Source organism: Callospermophilus lateralis, chromosome 14 (assembly GCF_048772815.1).
Source record: "Callospermophilus lateralis isolate mCalLat2 chromosome 14, mCalLat2.hap1, whole genome shotgun sequence".
In the NCBI taxonomy this organism is placed as follows: Eukaryota; Metazoa; Chordata; class Mammalia; order Rodentia; family Sciuridae; genus Callospermophilus; species Callospermophilus lateralis.
The window spans coordinates 7,741,291-7,758,119 of NC_135318.1; the positions used below are offsets into that span (position 1 = coordinate 7,741,291).

Here is a 16,829-nt window from a genome sequence, read left to right on the forward strand (position 1 = left end):
AGGGCAAGGCAGCCCAGAGAGGCCCGTAGATAGGTCAGGGAGATCCATGGACATTTTCTTCTGCTTGCTTCACTTTTCTCACTGTAGAAGTAGAGAGTAGAGATGGGAGGAAGGTGGTGGCATTTTCAGAAGAGAGTCCAAACTAAGAAATAATCACTAGGAGAGTGGAAGAGTGAGTTGGTCTATTGGGCTTAAGCTCCCCACCCCCTTTGCTCTGAAGTCTGCAGTGACCTCAGCCATCCCGTGGCTCTGATGGTTGCTGGTTCCCAGATGAGCTCCACAGGGAAGAATGGGGTGTAGTTCATATCTGAACCCCTAGCTTCCTGCGCAGGCTGGGGACCTGGGTGCTCGTGAAATACCGGGTAATGTGAAATTCATGTTCATTGTACATATACATCCCTGGGGTGCTTTTTGGTGTGGGTATGTTCTGAGAAATGTGTTGTTAAGCAATTCTGTTATTTGTGAACACCGTAGAGCATACTTGTGCAAACTAAGATGGCTGTGATGTCAATAGGCAGTGGAATCTTCATGGACCACCATCGTAAATGTGGTCTATCATTCACAGGAACATTTTTAAGAAGAGAACGGCTGTGTATGTATCTTCTCCTCTAAGCTATAGGTATATGTGACCTATGGTATATTTTAAAAAACTGCTGGATTTGGACCTAAATTAGAGCAAGATTGTTCTGGGGCCTACGATGGGCCAGGACGGGGTCTCCATCAGAGCTGGTGGGGTCCACTGGCTGGCAAGGAGCCTGCAGGTCTATTATGTTGAGCAGACACTGAGCTTCTGCCCTGCCCAGGGCCCGGGAGGTGGGCGGCTTCCTGAATCCACAGACTGGCCTGCAGCTGTCATCAGAGCAGGAGCCAAAGCCCAGCTCCACACTTCCGCCATAGTACCTTTTGGCCCAGCCGTGGCCTATGGGGCTCCCTCCTGCTCCCCTGCATGGGGCCCCAGCTGCAAGGGGCTACTGCTCTGAGCTTTGACATCTTTGGGGACTATGGGGACAAGTGCATAGAGTACTGCATACATGGTATACGTTAAGGGTGTCTTGAGTGGCAAGCTACTCCCCCGTGCTAGGCATATGAGTGGCAAACCTCTTACCCCGAAGGCACAACCCTGGGCGTGAGGCCACATGTTGCAGTCCCTGCGCTTGCTCCATGGCCCACTCCTGGATTGGTCACAGCAGGGACAGTTGGCCAGCAATTGCATTAGTGGCTGCCTGTAATGCTTAGCTACTGCCTGTGTATATATACATGGTAACTGCACAGTACAATCAGACCTGCTTCCTGCTTGGTCTCTGGAGGTCTTGATTAGCAACTCCACAGCTACACTCTCCTCAACCCTGTTCCATGGACCTCCTCGCTGGATGAGAGAGAGCCCACGCAGGGGACCCCTTCCCACCATGTGGACATCTCCCCCCTTTCGGCCTTGAAACCTTCACCTTCACAGCTGCGCTCTGGTGTCCTCCCTTTGGCCTGCCCTCTTCCTTTCCAGTACTCTGCACTCTGCTGCTCTCTCAAGGACCTCTGCTCTGTCTCTGGGTCCCCAGCCTCTGGCCCAGAGAAGAATTAGTGCCCATGCACGGAGCAGCACCTAGTGAGAAGAGGCAGTGGGCCACGCAGCTCAGCTTGGGAAGGAGGCTCTGCTTCCTGTGGGCTCCAGGCTTCTCTGCATTGGTTTTCAGAGGCGCCGTCATTCCTGCAGGCAGCCTGAAACTGGAGTCCACGTGTGTCCACAGCCAGCTTCCTGGCTGCTTCTGGAAAGAACTTCACATTCCAGACCCCTCCATGCCTTGCCAGCTCCTGTGTTGGGGGCATCCTTTGCCTTTCTGCCTCTAAGGTGGAGTAGCAGCTCCTGGTGGCCTGTGGCCCAACACAGGGGGAGTGGGAAGGAGCCCTCAGGCCCCCATCATGGGCTTAACCAGGAGTGGGCACGGCTCTGGCCTCTCCCATGGGTGCACTGACGTCAGGGAGTGCACTTGGCCTGCTCATCAGACTTAGGAAGTCGCCCCTGCTCCCAGCACTGGGCGCTCCGTGTCTGCTGAACTGTGCTGACCTGCCAGTCCTTTGCTTGCTGCCGTCGGTAGTGACCTGGCCTGGGACAGGGAAAGGATTGAGTGGAGAAGTGCTTGGGAGGCTGGTTTTGCAGCCCTGAAAACCTGAAGTGCACTGAATTGGCCTGTTGGCCTCTCTAGTGTGGGCAGCAGCCTAGGGGTACTCTCGGACACCCCTCCCTGGTGTCCCTTCCTCCTATGACAGCTCCCTCCCTCCCCATGTCACCAGGCCAGGGAAACAGCCATAACACAATCAAACAAATGTGCTCAGAAGTGGTGTGCAGAGAGGACAGGAGAGGACAGGCCCCTGTGTCGTCTGCCCCAAGCAGGTACCTGGCTTTGCCCACAGGATGGTGGAGACCGTGGTGGTCACAGAGCCTCACCTCCCCTCGGGTCCTGCCTGCTGGGACGTGACATCTGAAGCCTCAGACAGCCTGGCTCTGTGGTCTGTCCCCAGGTCCTGAGCTGGCAGGTCCTGGCGAGGCTGTGGCCTTTTGCCTGCTGTCGGTCAGCCTTGCCCTGGCTGGGGACCAGCTGGCTGCCGGCGGCCTCAGGCCTGACAGCGTCACTGCTGCAATCTCAGCAAGCCGGTTGCTTCTGTAGAAGGGACTGGACGTACTGAGGTCAAGGGGCTTTCTCCAAGTTCATTATTTACCCCCTCCCCACCCCACTCCTGCTGCCTGCCAGGGTCCGCCACTGTGACTGGCTCCCCTGCACCCGCCTCTTCTGAGAAATGTCAGAGCAGCAGTCAGAACAGCATCACGCGGCCTAGCACTGCCCGAAAGAGCGATTTCTTCGTGTTCTGGTTGCTGTTTCCACAGAGAGAAACTTGCTGCTTTTGAGCGGATGGATCAGGGCCAGGTCGTTAACGCTGGGCTTTTCCCTGGCTGCTGCTGAGCGGCCACGCTGAGACCACTCAGCCCCTTCCTCCCTCCTGTGCTGGGAAGTGCCCCGCGTTCTTGGGACAACGGGGCTCCTGGGTTCGTCCACTCAAACAGAGTGAACCTGGGTCCCTGGCCCCATGGCTGGAATCTGGGGAATTTAGGGCAGGTCAGGCTGTGCACAGAAGGTTTGTCTTGGAGCATAAGAGTGCAACTGAGTGTGTCACCTGCTACTCTGAGTGGCCAGCCCTGTGCCAGTGGCTGCTAGTAGTCTCACCTTCCTAGTTAGTCTCCTTAGTTAGGGAGGTTAGTTAGGGAGAGTTCTTACTTTTCCTTTTTTCCTCCCATCTCTTTTAAACTACTCTGGGCCTTGGGGAAAAGGTGTAGCAATTGTAAATTCAGAGCAGATCCTCAGGTACTTTTGAACCCTCATTTACCTGCAAAATGGTGTCTTTGTTAAAGTAAATCCACGTGAAGACTTTTCCAGGGGACCCTTTCTTGCTCACCTTAGCTCTATAAGGTGCAAATTAAGGGTCCCGTGGTGTCTGGCCCTCTGGAAAGCCCTGCAGGTCCGGCCACACCTCAAAAAGAGCCAACCAGGTTGTGAGGGGTATGGAGTCCCTGGGGGGAGGAAAGATGGTAGAGTCGGGAGGAGACAAGCCAGAGCTCCCCAACCCTGACCGACGTTGCTCAAGTCAGGAGAGCTGCTGTCCCCCTGTGGGGCTTCGACTTCTGTGAGAATGCAGCTCCTCAGGTGGAGTCAACCTCACGTTGACACTGAGAAACTGCTGATCACACACAGTCGGGTCATGGGCTCATTTTGTCCCTTTCAATGTTTGGCACTCCACACAGCGTTGTTGAGTGACCAGAGAGTGTCCCCTGTTCTAATGCCAGAGTCTGGTACTGCTTGCTGGCGTATCTGGGGCAGAGTTCTTTCCACATGGTGCATGTGAGTTTGGCTTGGCCAGTGTCCATGCCAAGACTTGCAGAACGGTTTTGCACGATCCCCTGGTCTTTAACATGTCATGCTATCTTGGTTGTCTGTGCTGGGCTCTGGCTTCTGGTCTTGTGGCCTCAGGATGCCAAGGGTCCTAAGGTCCTAGGGATTTTCTTTCATGGGGTGTGGTGAGAATCACAGATGTAGAAATGGCCATAATGAAGCAGAAAGTTTGTAGAAAAAAGGGGGCATGGTACGCCATGCAGGGCCCACAGGGAAGCACTGAGGTTGGCCAGGAGGCAGAGAGAGGGAGGGAAATGGGTGGACAGCAGCCGTTACTGTGGCTTGTGGGGGAAAATGTGGCCAAGACAGGGGCCACAGGCTTGGCTGAGTAAGGCCAGCAGGCTGGGGCACAGGGGCTGTCCCTGGCTGTGACATACCTGGCCTGGGCTGAGTAGGGCCCATGGATGCCACCGGAGTGTGAGTCCCCAGAGAGGAGGCGTTTGGGGCTGGCTCTGGGTGGGTGGGTTTGCACATGGCGGGTTTGCACATGGCAGATTTGCTTGAGGACAAGGACCAGCCCTGGGAGCAGTCTTTCCAGGTTCAGGGGCCCGGGTATCAGCACATCAAAATGCAGAGAGTGAGAGGCCGTGGTAAAGCTGGCAAGGCACTCAAACCAACGCTGACTTAGTTGGCAGGGCCCAGCGAGAAGGTGCCCGGGACTTTGTGCAATGGGACTGCACGAGAAGTCTGTGGCAGGTTAGGGCCACCCTGGCCTCGGTCCTCCCATCCCTGCCTGCTTCTCCCTCTCTCTATCTCTCTGACTCTATTGCTCTCTGCATCTCTTGGTGTCAATCTCCTGGACTCTGACTCTCTCGGTCACTTCTCGCAGTGGCTCAAAGATCGGCTTTTGTTTGCATCCATTTTTTTCTGAGCTTTCCCCTCCTAAGCGTCACGGGGTCCTTCCCTGAGTCTCCCAATCCCTTGAAACGTCTGCTCTCCTGGGGGCGGTGTGGGCGGCTGACCCCCAGGTTTGGCTATGACGCCCGTTCCTTCTGCCCCACTGTGAGTTAACTGAGTGGCACAGATGCCACCGTTTGCTTAGTGAAGAAGGGGTTCAGGATGGTGGTTTGGGATAGGCTGCCTGTCCTCCCTCTCGAGGTTGGCAGCACGCAGTAAGGTAGTGGAGCATGGAGAGGCTCTGCAAGGAAAGCCTTTGTCTCTGTTTTACCTTGTGTCTCCACATTTATCCGACCCTCCATGGAACGGGGTTTTGCGTAACCCTGGCTACCACCCTCGAGAAGCCCTCTGGGGATGTCTCCCGCTGGGGCAACTGGAGCAAAGGTGGCTCTGGCCTGGCACTCCCAGCCTTGGAGTGAACAGTCTTTGCTCCTGGAGGCCAGTGCTTCAAGGAGCCCAAGGAACCCGCAGGTAGCTGGCCTCAGAGCCCTAGGTCTAATCACTCCTGTCCTTGTAGAGACACGCACCCGGCGTGTGCACGCACGGCCCGCGAGGGCACTCTGCACTCATAGGTGAGGAGGTGCGCAAGCTAGGAGATTTGATTTCAAACAGGAGAGTGTCACTTTGCCATAAATACACACATACAGACACGTGTCAACAGCACACAGAGGCACACGCTGTCCTCCAGGCAAACACATTCAGCCCTGCACAGTCAGACACGGTCACTCTGCCCAGGCACAGCCAGGTACACAGAAATGTCAATCCAGTCTCACCTCACCACCCCAACACAACACCCTGTTCTAGCTACTTACTCCTCTGGGACAAACCGCTTCGAAACTTAGTGGCTCAAAACAACAACTATGTTATCATGATTTTATGGGTCAAGGATTCAGGCTGGGCTCAGTTGGGCATCTCCTGCAGCTCATGGTGTTCACTGAGGTGACCCAGGGGTACCGCCTGGTCAGTGGGCTCATCAGGAAAAACAAGGACAGCTCCCCTCACATGTCTGGTGCCTACCTGGGGCTGGCAGGAAGGCAGGGCTCAGTCGGGACTGCTGGCAGGAGTCTGCTCGAAGCCACTCAGGTGTGGCATCTCCCGGGACTTGGTTCTCTCAGCTGGTGGCTGGTGTCCCCAGAAAGAGCATTGCAAGAGGCAGAGGAGGCTGTTGTAAGGCTCCTGTGACCTCAGGAGGGAGAGTCCACCTGTCCTGCATGTTACTAATAAAGCAAGTCCCTCTGGCTGGCTGAGATTCAAGGGGAGCGCATCAGTGGGAGGAGTCACAGAGAACTTGAGACCATCTTTAGTCCAACACTCACACACACACACACACACACACACACACACACACAGTCTACATAGCTCACGCTGACCTGGAGCCTTCTACTACTTTGTCTGGATCCTCTCCTTACAGAGGAGAAGGTAGAGGCTTAGAGAGGCCATGCACCTCTTAGTTAGAGCCAGGGTTCAAACCCAGGTCCATTCCCGCTTCCTGCCAGGACCACTCACTGCTTGGTGCCTGGGGCCAAAAGTTGCCAAAGGTTGCACTTCACATTTTGTGCAAGAATTTCAAATGACAACAAAAAATAGTTGTGGGGTGGAATGAGATCGCTTTCTTCTCAACTTTGAAAAAATGATTGTGGAAGCACAAAGTGTCATCACGCTTGGTGTTCTTGTGCTTAGACTTAACCTCTGAAATCTGACCAAAGCCTTGGGGGTGCAAAGACATTACTCCCCTGTCAGTAAAAGCATATATTTTGGTGTTTGATTTGAAATTTCATTTAAAATCGGGACCCAGTTCAAGCAATGTGAGCTTCAGCTGCTGGCAGCCTTCCCAGTCTGCCTCGTGAGTGCCAAGTCAATCCAACTATTGTCCACACTGAATGCTGGGGTGCTTGTGACTTCGTGGCCCTTGAAGAATTTGAGTTGGATGGTCCAGGACATCTGTGTCCAAGTCGCATGCCTTCTTGCAGCAGGCCGGAACATTCCACAGAGCTGAAAGGGAAATGGCATCTGGATTCCAAAAAGTGCTTCAAATCCACTGTTTGGTTGAAACCATGACTCAACTGCCCTGTCAAGAAATTTCCAGATGAAGAAACCAGTTCCTTTGTCCTGCTTTCCCACAAGGGTACAGAACGGGGTGGGATCCTGGAACACATCTGCCGTCTTTCTCAGGATCTGCCTCCTAGGGAAGTCCACCTCTTTATTTTGCTGTGGTTCCAGGAGGACCCCCCTCCCCCATATTCCCATTCTCCTCACTTCGTTGATGACGCTGTTGTCTAGGTAGTCGCCTGAGTCATCCTTAAAGTCTCCCTGTTCTTCACCCACCTGTCCAAATGGCTTGCCATGTCCAAATCGGGTATTCAGAGCTGCTCTTCCTCTCTGTCCCAGCTCAGCCCGTGGCCTGGCCATGGCCATCTTTTGCTGGAATAACCTTCTGAATGGCCTCTTGGCCTCCAGCACAGCCTCCATCGAGCGGTCAGCGTGCTCCCTGTGGGGTGCAAACTAGGTCATCTCCCCGTTCCTCTGTGTCTCCCTGTTGTATGCAGCAAGTCCCTTGACCCTGCTCTGTGACCTTGACCCTGCTTAGTGAGTCCCCATGCCTCTGTCACCAAGATGGGGAACTCCAGGCCCTTCCCTGAAGGGACCCAGCGGTTCCCCTTTGGTCTGTTTATACAATGGCTCCTGCAGAGGGTCTCCTTTGAGGAGGACATTCTTAAAGATTGATAAAAGGCCTGAGCTCCTCATGGGGCACATGGGCCTCGGCCTTGTGGTACCTTCTGTCCCCTCCCAGGCCCCTTGGTGTCCACCCACACGTGCTGCCCTTTCCTCCAGACACCGGCCCCCTTGCTGTCTGGCTCACGTTCAGTGCCCCTTTTCTCTGCCCTGCTCGGAACCACCTCGCCTTCCTCTCCTCCCAAGTCAAACTTAAGCAGCTTAGAAGGCACCTTCTGCACTGACATCCTGTGTCCCTGCAGACAGAGGAATGGCTGCCCCTCCGTCCTGCAATCCCCAGGGCATATCTGGAGGGGGCTCTGGCCACGACAAGCTCTTTCACTGTCTTCCTGCTAATGTGCAGATCATGAGTGACTCCTGCAGGAGATTCCCACCTCATTCCCTCTGAGCTGCCAGGGCTCAGCAACGCTCGTGGGCCCGAGAGCCACTCAGCCACTCATCTCACACCCAGTTGACCATCAGTCGGCCAGCAGCTGTGGGCTGGATACGTGAGGCAGTCAGAGGGGGCAGTAAGTGGGCCCTGGGGTGGGTGGGGGGGACCGCAGGACCCCCGATTCTGGGGTGCTTCAGTGGCGCTCCAAGCAGGTATGTTCTGAGCATAATTTAAGGCCTAAGGCACAACTGGTCCTTTAGAAAGGGTCGGCTAAGCCCACACAGGGCGACCCTCTGGGCAGAGCTGACTGGATTGGATGTGGGAAGGGACAGCAGGAGTCCTCGAGCTGATCCACGGCCAGGCTTTGCCCCTTAACCTTGTGCCCACATTCCGACCTCTAGTCCCATCATTCCATGCCCCTGGCCTCCTGTGGATTCACCAAGGGCCCCTGTGTCCTCCGAGAAGGATGAGAGGAGGGAGGAGGAGAGATGAAGTGAGTTTGAACCTTGTCACCTGCCCTGTGCAACCAAGGCTCCACACTCTGAATGTGTGCAAAGAAAAGCCACCACATCCTTATTACTGATTTCTTTTTGAAAATTGAGACATGATTCAATTGCCATAAAATTTACCATGTTAAAGGGCACAGCCGAGTGGTTTTATTCTATTTAACCCCTGCCATTAATTCCAGAGCATTCCCATAAATTGACTTTAAAATCCTCTTTATTATTCATTAAATTTATTTTTTTTTTAGCCCACAAAAGAAAAAAAGAAGTGCATATATGAATAGGGGTACCATGGGATGATTCAGTATACACGTAGCACTAACCAACTTCTGATGTTTTTGTTTTCTAGATTCCAATAATGAGAGACCCTGGATGGATTCGAAATGTGTGGCCTTCAAACATTAATGTGAGTGCGATTGCTATAGAATATCATTATGCTTTCACATTTCAAGATCAATCAACTACCCCTGGTCTCGGTGCATTCCTGCTGTGGATCTCTGCAGCCTCCAAAGCAAGATGGCGCCCTTCAACCCACGCTTTCCACGTTGACCCGAGCACTTTCTCCAGGTTTCATAAACTCCCCCTGCAGCTACAAACACCTGGGCTGGTTCTAATCTCTGCTTCTTGTGGTCTGTACCCTGCCATTCCCAGAGGTGATTTTGTCACCTCCCTGATTAAAAAGCACTCAGTGGCTCTCTAGTGCCCTTGGACTGGTTGCTCATGTCTAACAAGAGCCCAGCAGCTATTCCTGAGCCCTTAAGGTCCATTTCCAGGTCCTGCTTCTTCCTCTTGTTCTCTTCTCAGGGCCCCTTGCCCAGGAGTCGGCTTCAAGCCTCAGTAGCATGGTACAGTGTGCTGGGCCCGTGGTCTGAAACCTACGTCACAGACAGGGTAGGGAGGCTATGGGAGCATCCAGCAAAGAAGTGGAAAAGCCCAAGGGCCTATTCGTCCTTCCTGTGGCCTCTCCCAAACCTGTGGATACAGAACAAAGGTGGCACTGGGTCTCTTCCCTAGTGAGGAGGAGCTCACTCACAGGCTAGAGAGGAACTTAGGAAACATGGTGTAGGCTAAGGATTTTCAGAGGAACCTGAGGCCTAGTGTGGTGACCACCAGAGCGAGATGGGCCCAGGGGCTCTAGTTGAATGAACTCAGCCAGGCCAGGGGACTCTGCAAGGAGCAGGAGTTCTGTTCCAGAGGGACAGGGATGGGGTCCAGTGGGAGGCCTGGAATCCTGGCCTGCGGGCTGTTAGTGGCAGTTGGAGTGAGGAGCCACCCTTTGGGAGGAGAAGGACAGGAAGTTCCAGTAAGTGACCTGTCGTCCTCTGGGTGGGCGTGTAGGCCTGGCGGGCCCGGAGGCTGGCCCAAGCAGCTTCCCAGGGTGAAGTTCCTGTTCTCCAGACCCTGGTGCTGAAGGCACTCCCACCAGGTCTCCAGGCCACCACTGGCCCCTGGGCAGGGCGATGGCTTTAGTGTGGGGGACAGGCAGCCCATGGGCCTCTGCTACTGCGGCTTTTACTGAGGTTGTCCCTGCAAGACAGGAGGCAGCGGGCAGGGGGCAGGAGATAGGAAGTGGCCATTCGTGCTTCAAGGGTGAAATTACAGAGCATCTTCACCATCCGTGACTGGGGAGTTGGATTAGGAGTCCAAAGTTCCGGTCACGTTTCTGCCACCTGCACTGTGTGCCCCTGAGAGGGTCGCCTGCCTTCCCAGAGCTCAGCTCCCTTTCAGTCCTTTCAGTCATCATCCTACAGTGCTTTACCCCGAGCTGTAGCAGCAGGACCGAGCGACCTGGGTAACTCGGCGTGTGTGGGGAGGGCTAGAAGCCCTCAGGGGAAGGCCTCTTGATGAAGGCAGGCCTTCCGGGAGTCTCGGAAGAGCCCTGACCGTTGGCAGAGCCCAGAGGTCAGGAACAGCGTGGTGCGTCTGGGAGCTGGGCACGTGGCTGGGGAGGGAAGCATGGAAGATGAAGTCAGGGAGGAGGAGGAGGGCACCAATGACCAGGAGCCTCATCTGCTTTTCTGAGGACCTTGGGCTTATCTTGCAGATAATGGGGTAGGGGGACCTTGACAAGCAATGTCATGTCAGAGCTGCGGACTGCGAGAGTGTGTTCAGGGGAAGATCCAGAAGGTGGGGAGACCAGCCAGGAACTTGCTAGTGGCCTGGTTGTGTTTGGAGTCCTTCAGGTGGCCAGTCTGGAGCTGGGGCAAGACCTGGCCTGTAAATACTGAGCTTCAGAGCGATGCTGTCACCCAGGAAGGGTGTGCCGCATGCTGGTGGGTTTCCAGTCAAAACCTCTTTTTCTGGCCCAGCGTTTGATTGCTTCTGTTCTCTGTCATCTTCAGAAGGCAGGTCCATGAATTCTGAAAATGTCTGGTGTCAAGAAAGCCAAAAGGAAGGGGAAGTCCAACCAGAAAGAAAGGAAGACTCCAAGTCTCTCTCTCGTCTCCCTTCCTGGTTTTGGGGTCACTGGCAGGGTGTGCTGGGGTGCCATGTGACACGTGCCTTCTTGAGGTTCAGGGGAGCTGCTTGGGGCAGAGAGACCTGTGACGACTCCTTCGTGAGCCTGAGGAATGTTCTGGGGAAGGTGACCTCGGAGACTTAGGTCCATTTGAAACCTGGGGTTTGCAGAAATCCCAAGACATACACACTCTCCAGCAACCACACCTGACTAGTCCCTCCCAACAGATTCACGTCCTCTGGAGGACAAAGGCTGAGCCACGGCATGTTCACAGGCAGAGAAACATGGTGGTTCAGTCTGCAACACTGAAAGTAGCAGCAATTCCCCGGTTATCCTGGCCCGTCACTTGAAACCAGATTTCGCCCATTTATTTTATCTTTTGTTGTCTTTAGAGTTAAGAAAAGGACTGGGCCTGAATTTTAGTTTTCTTGTGCATTTTGTAGGGGGAGGATTTAGATTCATTTTTGAAAACTTTTATCCAAGTGACTTGTTGTGTGACTTCTGTAAGATCATCTAGGAAATGCTGGCTCACAGTGACAACCACATTGTCTGATCCCACCCAGCTGGCTGGCAGGTCTCCTTCGCCTGTTGCCCCAGGACTTGGCCTCATGGAGGCCCGCCTGATGGAGGCCAGCCGGCTCTCCAGCCTCACGCACGAGGGACCCTTCCTCCTGCTCTGACATTGATGCCCATCAGGTTTCAGCCTGCTGTACATTCAGACCCTGCCTTTCTTGTCCAGGGTGTCTGGGGGCTCAGTTTTTCCAACAGTGTGTTCTTCACTGATGTTTGCTTTCCTTTTTTCCTGCTCTCCTCCCTGACCTCCTCCAAAAAACACTGTACTTCAGCTGCTACTGTAGCCCCTCGCTTGGAAACCATCACTTTACTTGTAGGCCCGTTAACTTATCATGCGATCCATTTCTTCTATTTGGATGATCATAATTTTCATACAGCTTTTAGGGTCATTTATCTATTTAACAAACCTTATATAGTACTTCCCATATGACAGGTTTTTTTTTTTTCCCTAGGAGTACTATAAATATTAATTAGTTTAAATCCTTACAACAATCTTATAAGTCAGTCCTATGATTATTATCTTCCTTGATAAGAAACACCCCAGAGTGGCTGAGTCACTTGCTCAAGGTCACACAGCTGGTAAGTGGCAGGGCTAGAATTTCCATCACACCTCTGGCTCCAGAGACATGCTCCTAAGCACTAGAATGTGCTGCCTCTAGAAGAAGTTTCTCTCTTTCAAAAGTTTCTGATTCCATTTTTTGTTTCTTGCATTTAGTACTTGTATCCCGTACTCCAGATCTTCCAGATTCTCTGCTCTCGTGCAGCAGCCTTTTCCTCCCGGCCTCTCCCCACCCGGGAGACCTCTCCTCCCTGCCTCCTCCTGGATCAGCAGAGAGGTAATGGGAGCCCTCCCTCCTGCAGGGTTGCCAGGTGGAAGTTTTCTTCTTTCTGAGTTTACCCTTTTAAAATACAGTAAAAGTGGGGCACATTTTCAGGACAGAAATACAGATGGGAGATGTGTTTTTGAATCTTGCATGATGGAATTTCTTCTTTAACTTGGCTTCACATTTTAATTTGTTAGGATTTCAGATTGGAGCCTACTGTTCCGTTTTCACAGAATTTTGGACATGTTGTTCCATGGCCTCCTGACAGCTAATGTTCCCCGTATGTCATCTGACTTTTGTTCCTTTGCAGGTGACCTTTAGCTTTGTTTTTTTCCTGTCTGGAAGGGTTTGGAGTCCTCTGTCAATCCATGGTGTCCTGAAGCCTCCTGTGCCATGCGGTGGTCATTCCATTGACCAGCTAGGTCTCCTGTAGGACCTTCTCTTCTAATCTGATGCCAGCAGCGGAGCTCAGGAAGACACAGGGCAGCGGTGGTGACCAAAGACAGCGGGTGCTCCTCTGCCTCATCTGTCTCCTGTCGGCCAACTTCTGATCTCGTTCATTCCAAGTCTGATGATGGCTTCTTAACCGTCAACGTCCTTTGGTGGTGGTTGTCCTGTATTTCTTGGTACAGCCATACTCTGTTTTGCTCTTATGAAGGATACATCTCTCCAATGTCTTTGAGATTCTAATTTGGGGGCTTCTTCCTACCCATTTCTCTCCTGTCACCTTGTCTCTGTCTCTGTCTCGAGTCACGGCTCCTTCTTGTCTCTTGCCCTTTCTCTTTCATGAGCAGGATTTCCTCGCCCCTGGTGGCTGACTCTGTTTGTTCAGCACAGATGGGATCAGAGGGCTGCTTGGGGCTCCAACTGGCAGAGGCCACTCTGGAATAAAGGTCAGGAGCTGGCTGTCCTGCAGGGGATAGTCCCCACAGCGCCTGCTGGAGGTGGCACTGGGCACCCCCACCCGCTCTCACAGCTCCTCCTCAGGAACTCCGGGGCATCCTGGGCTCCCCATTATCTCTTTGCCCCAGCTTTCTTTGGCTCTCACCTTGCAATCTGACTACACATCTTTCCCAAAGGAGACGCCCCTCCTGGTCCCACATTGCTTTGCATTCTGAAGTGTCCTTGACAATAATGAGGTATCTGGCGTGAAGGAGTCTGGTGCCTGTTGGTCCACTCCAACACCCTGTCTGCCCTCCTGCCCTGCATTTTCCTTCCTTGCCCGGCACTGGTAGTGAAGCCACCGTGCAGGTGTCTGGTGACAGTCATATGTCCTTTATCTAGAAATGCACTGTGCTGGCTTGGCTCTGAGAGCCAATTGCTTTTGAATCATTATTATAGCATGGATTAGCGACAGGCACAGCAGAGTCAGACACAACAATAATGCATTTAATTAGAATCTTACATTGTACAGAGAGAATGATCATTTTTTGTTCCGTGGATTCTTGGGTTTTATGGAGATGCCTTAAGACACTGTCTTGTTTGTGAATAGGAGCACTGTGCTAATGTCCATCTTAGTGTCTAGTCCCGATTCTTCTCTTATCAATCCCTTCTTCTCCCACTCCAGGGAGTATCCTGTCCTGTGTCCTTCTACCTGCTTCCTCTTGCTGGAGACACTGTGAACCTGCCGGGTCCTGAGCTCCTTGGGGCGGGAGTGTCTCTAAATCATTTACCTGCCCTGGCCCAGTACACAGAAAATACTAAGGCATGGCCCACGACAAGAGCAGTGACATCCTCAATACCAGAACATGACTCATCCATTCATTTTATGATGCTGAGTGTGTATTTTTAGTATAGTTTATTAATTCATTTGCTTTTATGATATTGAGTGTATTTTTAGTTTGTTTCTTATTATTTTTAATTATGATGGCTTTGCATTTTTGCGACCAGATGTTCTGACCTGTGATATGATATTTAAGCATCCATTTAAAATATATTTGTTGAGCATCTACTAAGGGCCAGACACGGTGCTAGATACTTAAAACAGAAATGGGCATTTCCCTCCCGCAGCCGCTGCCTGCTAGGGGGTAATCATTGATGTGAGCAGAGTGTCGGACTCCAGCAAGTACTTAGAATTCAATCCAGCAAGTACTTAGAATTCAAGGTCTACCAGCAAGAAGTGCCCCACAGGGAGGGCCATGTCACTGGGGCGGTTAGTGATGCTCAAGCTAAAGTCGAAGAACGGGTGGCAGTTAATCCCGTGAAAAGGGAGAAGACTGTATGCACAAGGCAGAGCGATTCAAGGCCCTGAGGCAGAGGGGTCAGGGCCGGCACAAAGAAGGAAAGCCCCGGTGCAGCCTGAGCTCAGACCTGGGGAGAAACCGCGGAGCCAGGGCAGCAGGGGCTTCCCACACGTGCTGGGATGCGTGGGGCTGGTGCAGGGGAAGCAGAGGCCTGTCCTCAAAAAGAGGGTCTCTCGTGGGTTCCGGTGCCCCAGGGTCTCCTGCAGCTGAGTTCGGCCCTGACAGGACAGCTGCAGGACCGTCCCCACTCCTCCCTCACACCCTGCCTCTGCGTGGCCTCCGCTGGAAACCTGAGGGACTGTGCTGGTCCTTCATCTGACCATGCTGGTCTCTGCTCAGAGCTTCTGCTGATTATGTCACCCAGAGAGAAGGGAGGGAGGAGGAAGTGCCGGGTGGGTCGCTTTTTTAAAAAAAATCACCAGGAATTCACATTAATTCCGTGTTCTGAAACTCACTCTGTAGAGGCGATTGGAGACGTCCTGGCCGTCATGGGCCCCATCCACCGCGGCTGTACTCGTGTGTGTGTGTGTGTGTGTGTGTGTGTGTGTGTGTGTGTACGCGCGTGCGTGCAGTGCCTGTGTGTGGAGGGAGCGGTCCTGCTGGTCTCTTTGTCACTTTTCAGTGCTGGGACTGAGGTCCTCAGGTGACTTGTGCAGGTTCTCATGACGATGACAAAGAAAACAAGAACCCAGGTCTCCAGTTCTCCAGAACCACAACCCATCCAGGACACCCCCAATTCAGAAATACCTGAGGGTCCCCCCACCCTGTATCCTGACTTCTGGGCGGCGTCAGGTCGGGGTGGGGGAACAAATTTGGTTGAGGCCTGTGGCTTTAGTGTGGGGCTCTGGGACAGCCACTTCTCCTCTGTTGGTTTACAGATGGAGCCTGAGGTCTGGCCCAAGGGCAGATGTGAAACTCAGACCCTTTGGCACAGTCCGCTGTCCCCTGACCCACAGGAAGGAAGCTCTGTTCCTCTGTGAACACCCACCACGGAGCCTCCTCACGGGGGACAGGGAGTGGGGAGCCGCTAAGAGCACTGAGGCACAGCCAGATTGCGAGCAGCTTTCAGAAGACCGGCTTCCCGTCTCCACTCAGCCACCCTTGACTTCCTGGTTGCTCAGTGAGGAAAGATGGTGCTTATCACAGAATTCTAAAATGGGTTTTGCACAAGTAAAAGTGATTCGATTTGGCAGATAAAAAGATGGAGCGAGCTTGTTCACTGAGTCAGTCTAGATCCACTTGCTGAGCCATGTTCAAAGCCCTCCACTGCCCTCCCCCCAGGGCCCTGGGGGAGGTGGGAGCCCAGGACACTTGTCCCAGGCCCACTTACTTGCAGGTCTTTTACATGGTCAACCCAAATCCAGACACCTTCATCCTTCAGATCCTTTGGGTCGACTGACAGATGTCACCTGTCCTGGCCACCCCTCGACGTCGGGCCATCACTTCATCTCTCGTTCCCGCTCCGGGTTTTCTTTGTAGCTTACACCTCTTCCATCACTGTTTGGAGACTCTGGTCTCCCCTTTCCATCCCGTTCCAGACGGGGAGCCCTCACTCTCCTGTCTGAGGTAGCATTGCCTGCTGAGTGTGGTCAGACCTTCAGAGAGAACAGCTTGCTTTGTTTCAGGCTGTGACAGATGTGTGACTATGTGGCCCAATACCACAAGGTTGGGAAAATGCAAAAACTACGTGCATTTATTCTGCGGGGCCTAGTGGGGTGTTACGTAAGCTGGAATCTGTGGCCTGTTGAATATGTTGGCTGGAGTAACACCCCCTTCCCATCTCAGTAGAATATTGTCCCCTTTTGAGGATGAAGGTCATGATTGCAAAAGCAAGTGAATTTTTAAAATTTTATTAGTGCATTGTAGCTACACATAATAGTTGGGTTCATGGGGACAAAATCATACATGCATGGAGTTGGACTACAAGTGAATATTTTTTTATCCCTCAGATTTTGGTCCAGAAGGATTGGCATGGCCTGGAGATATAGAAGCACCTAGTGCTTAGAAGGATCGATTCATAAATATTTTAAATACAATAACATTCTGTTCACAGGATAACTGAATGTGCTAGATTGGCACATGACTTACTAAAAAGTGCTGTTGTGTGATGACAAGTCAACAAAGCGACATTCAAATCCCCTGCTGTTACTAGAAACTACTGCCTTGCCTTGGAACATGCACACATCATTTGTAGGACTCGGCTCATCTATCACCAGGGACAAAATCAAAAAGTCTCTTCCTGTAAAAACTCCTTCCTGTAAGAAATGCAGCTTTTCCCATCCTGGTT

General features: G+C 52.7%; 1 protein-coding gene across 2 annotated transcripts in view; it reads left to right on the plus strand.

Annotated features, from left to right (window-relative positions):
* Lpin1 (lipin 1) overlaps window positions 1–16,829 on the plus strand; it is a 112,742-nt gene that overhangs the window by 17,653 nt on the left and 78,260 nt on the right. For both annotated transcript variants that reach the window (XM_076833084.1, XM_076833085.1), the window contains exon 2: window positions 8,794–8,850. In XM_076833084.1, coding sequence (XP_076689199.1) covers window positions 8,794–8,850 — 57 coding nt within the window. The remainder of the gene's footprint in view (window positions 1–8,793; window positions 8,851–16,829) is intronic.